General features: G+C 40.6%; 1 protein-coding gene across 1 annotated transcript in view; it reads left to right on the forward strand.

The window, feature by feature from the left end:
- Nucleotides 1–4016, forward strand: part of LOC101982903 (vomeronasal type-2 receptor 26-like) — a 10518-nt gene that overhangs the window by 948 nt on the left and 5554 nt on the right. Inside the window, 1 exon segment of the mRNA XM_013352901.1 lies at nt 2763–2972. Coding sequence (XP_013208355.1) covers nt 2763–2972 — 210 coding nt within the window.

Consider the following 4016-nt stretch of genomic DNA (forward strand, 5'->3'; position numbering starts at 1 on the left):
CTGCTATGAACTCACATGCGCAGATCGTGTGTGTGCTATCTAAACTGCTATGAACTCACATGTGCAGATCATGTGTGTGTGCTATCTAAACTGCTTTGAACTCACATGTATAGATCATGTGTGTGCGCTATCTAAACTGCTATGAACTCACATGTACAGATCATGCGTGTGTGCTATCTAAACTGCTATGAACTCACATGTACAGATCATGTGTGTGTGCTATCTAAACTGCTGTGAACTCACATGCGCAGATCATGTGTGTGCGCTATCTAAACTGCTATGCACTCACATGCCTAGCTACCCTAAGGTGGCAGAAGACACTGTTTTCTCGTGGTCATCCACTGCCTGTGGCTCTTGTTATAGATGACTTCACTTTATTATTTAAAATATTAAATTATATTTTGATCTTATTTCCCTCACCCAAGTCCCTCTAGATTCTCACCTCTCCCTCCCCACTTGACTTCTTCCTCCAAAGTTCTTCCTCCAAAAATATCACCAAAACCCAATACAACAAATAAACCAATAAATAAATAAATACCACACACCCCCCCCCCAAAAAAAGAGGACAAAACAAAATGTCAAGCTGTAACCAAATAAAAGCACACACAAAACCCGTGGGGACTCCATTATTTGTCAGTCAACAAATGAACATGCGATCTGCCCTGGAGTAGTTGATGTACTGAGTGTCATTCCACTGAGGACAACTAATTTGGGCTAGGTTTTCATTCATTTATCCATTCATTCATTCACTAATTTATTTTTTTCTTAAATACAACAAAATAAAATTAATAAGAAAAAACAAAAACTGTCACATTGAAGTCAGGCAACAGAAGGACAAAAGCCCAAGAGAGGGCACAAGAGTCAAAGACTGACTCATTTGCATGCTCAAAAGTCCCATAAGAACATTAAACTGGAAGCCATGATAGAAGCACAGAGGACGTGGTGCACATCCATGAAGACTCTATGCATGCTGCTTTAGTCGCTGTGAGTTCTTAGGACCTTGTTTTCTTGGTGTCCTCCATTCCCTCTGGCTGCTAACTTCCTTCTGCCCCCTCTTCCACAGTCTTCTCTGAGCTCTAACGGGAGGGATTATTCATGATCAACCCTTGGGCTGAGAAAAGGAATTTTAAATTAAAATTTGCATTTTCCTAGTGGTTAAAGATGTTGAACTTGTTCATATGCTTATTGGTTATTTGTTTTTCATCCTTTGGGAACTGACTATTTTATTTGCACATTCATTGAGCTGTATTCCTTCTTGGTGCTTAGTTTTGTTGGTTGGTTGGTTGGCTGGCTGGCTGGCTGGCTGGCTGGCTGGCTGGCTGGTTGGCTCGCTGGTTCTTTGTGTATTCTGGATGCGGATCTTAGCTTGTTATTTGGGGGCAGGTGGAGAATTTATTCCATGTACAAACATAATTGGTACCACGAAAGAATGCATCAGTCAGGAGGAGACCAGTGGTAGTCTCACCAATTTGTGTTCCCTAGTCATGGTGTGGCCACACTTACTTGTGTAGTCACACTCTGAAGTGTTCACTCAATAACAAAAGTTTCTAATGGCATATTTCTCAGCTAGTTCCAGCCTAACTTGTTTCTTGCAGCCAAAGTGTATGGTGTCTTCAGCAATGGGGTCTTACTATACAGTTCTGATAGGTAACCAAGGACATTGTTCGTAACCTGTGTATCTTGAGGGCCCCCTGGGGACTCCTAACTAAAAAGGAAGTTTCCCACACCTGCCACTGGAAGTTTTAAAATAAACTGTAATACTTCTGTTCAGAATATTTTTGAATTGTGTTTTTTTTTAAATTAGCTTACAAAGTCATAGCTTTCCATGAGACTTCTTTATATACTTCAGTTTTGGTGAACTTGTCCCCACTTGAAGCATGGTTAATAAAAACTCAGAGAGAGAAACAGGGGTTCGACCTGAAGTTCAGAAAAGCAAAACAGCCAGCTACTGGCTCTTACCTCTAGTCTGAAGTGGCGATCCTGCCTCCAGGAATCGCAGAATGAGACCATGATTGAGAGCTGTCTCCTCCTGTCTTATATTCTGCTCTGGTTCTGGGATTAAAGGCATAAACCACCTGGTTTTTATGACAAACTATTGTGGCTACTGGATTAAAGGTGTATGATACCACTTCTGTAAAGCTGGGCCTGTTTTACTCTCTGATCTTCAGGCAAGCTTCATTTATTAACATGCAAATTAAATGCCACGGCACCCACTTTCTATTCTCTCTTACTCCCATCTCTCCTTATAGCTCTCTAGTTATCTCATACACCCCATTATTCTCTCTATTTTTATATCACATGTGTTCTGCTTTCATCTCCCTTCTTAATTGCAACTTCTATTTTTAAAAAGCTAAAAGTTTTATTTTATTGCAACTCCTTAAGTATTTTATATTTGTGAAAGAAAAAAAGTATTTTTCTTAAAATGCTATTTTGTAAAGAGTTTAAGACATCTCATTCAAATTGCTCCTGTTTTTTCTTAAAAATTATAACTGGGTCCTCAGTATCTCATTTCATCACTGACTAGCTGTGTGGTTTAGAAAAGTTTAGTTTTCAAATTTGTAAAGCGGCCATAGTGTTAGTCAATAGCACATAACTGTGTTAATATAGACAAAGCATACAGACCCACTTCTGGCATGTACGGTAAACATTTGATATATGGAGTGATATTGAAAGCCACTGGAACATATTATTAGAGAAAGAGAGGGTAACCAGGTTTATTTGCATTTCTATGACTTATAGCTCAAGTTATTTTTCTCTTTTAGCTCCACCCATTCTTAAAAAGGGGCCACCTTGGAAGAAACACTGATGAGGAGAAAGGTTCGACAACCACGCTTGACATCTTGAATTACCAGTCTCTCCAGAACAGAACCAAAGCTCAAGTGAGCATTGGCAAGTTCGTCTTTGAAGTTCATGGTGCTCAGCACTTTCCCCTAAATGATCAGCTGATAACTCTGGGTAAATACTATAGTGAAGTGAGTATCTTTGGAGTTGGCACCATGCACTATTCCTCAGAGTGGAATTTCTCAGAGAACAGGGCAAATGGGAGCCACTGAATGTCTTTGGGACGAGAGGTACCACACTTTGTCCTTCCCAATGCCAAATGTCTGAACTTCCTGGCTGTAGAATCACTGTAAGAATTACTGGTTCCTTTTAGATTAATTCTTTAGATTGCCTTGTAATGATCTAATAAACCCTTGACCCATTTAGAGGTCTTTTCCATCTGGATTTGTCTTTATTGCATATTTGCAATTATTTTCTGACCAGAAGCACTTCTTAAGAATCTAAGCTGAGGCATTGCTAGGGTATATATGGCACTGCCTGCTTGTCCCACCCAGTCCAGCATGGTGGAGCTGTTCATTGCCTCTGAGAGTCTTGCACATTACCCCATTTTTAGGCACACTGCCAGTCTATGTTGCCATTAAGCAAGTTATAGCATGTTGCTCACAAACCCCATTTAAATGCTTGGCCTCCTGAAAGAGCCAGAGGTTGCACTGGCAGCACATCCAGAAAGCTGGCATTTCAAAGTTACACAGCTTTTTTTTCTGCTACCACTGAGTCAGGAAAACCTCTCTTAAAGGAACTGCAGCATGCTACCAGCAAACAGCAAGAAACTGTGTTAAACTCTGTATTTTTGTGTCTAAAATTTCACTTTAAGCTCTCTCGGGTTTTTAAATGGATTTAGTTGGCCACGTAGGTGTGCCAACTTGTTGTAAGGAGGCTTCTTGTTGGTTCCTGGCTGCTCAGCCCTGAAATAATCACATAGAAACCATATTAATTAAATCATTGTTTGGCCCGTTATCTCTAGCTTCTTATTGGTTAAATCTGACATATAAATTTAACCCATTTCTAGTAATCTGTGTATCAGCACGTGGCTGTGGCTTACCAGGTAAAGTTCCATCTGGCTCTAGCGGGGCTACATGGCTTCTCCCTGACTCCACCTTCCTTCTTCTCCCTGACTCCACCTTCCTTCTTCTCCCTGACTCCACCTTCCTTCTTCTCCCTGACTCCACCTTCCT

Source organism: Microtus ochrogaster, unplaced genomic scaffold (assembly GCF_000317375.1).
Source record: "Microtus ochrogaster isolate Prairie Vole_2 unplaced genomic scaffold, MicOch1.0 UNK1, whole genome shotgun sequence".
NCBI classification, from domain to species: domain Eukaryota; kingdom Metazoa; phylum Chordata; class Mammalia; order Rodentia; family Cricetidae; genus Microtus; species Microtus ochrogaster.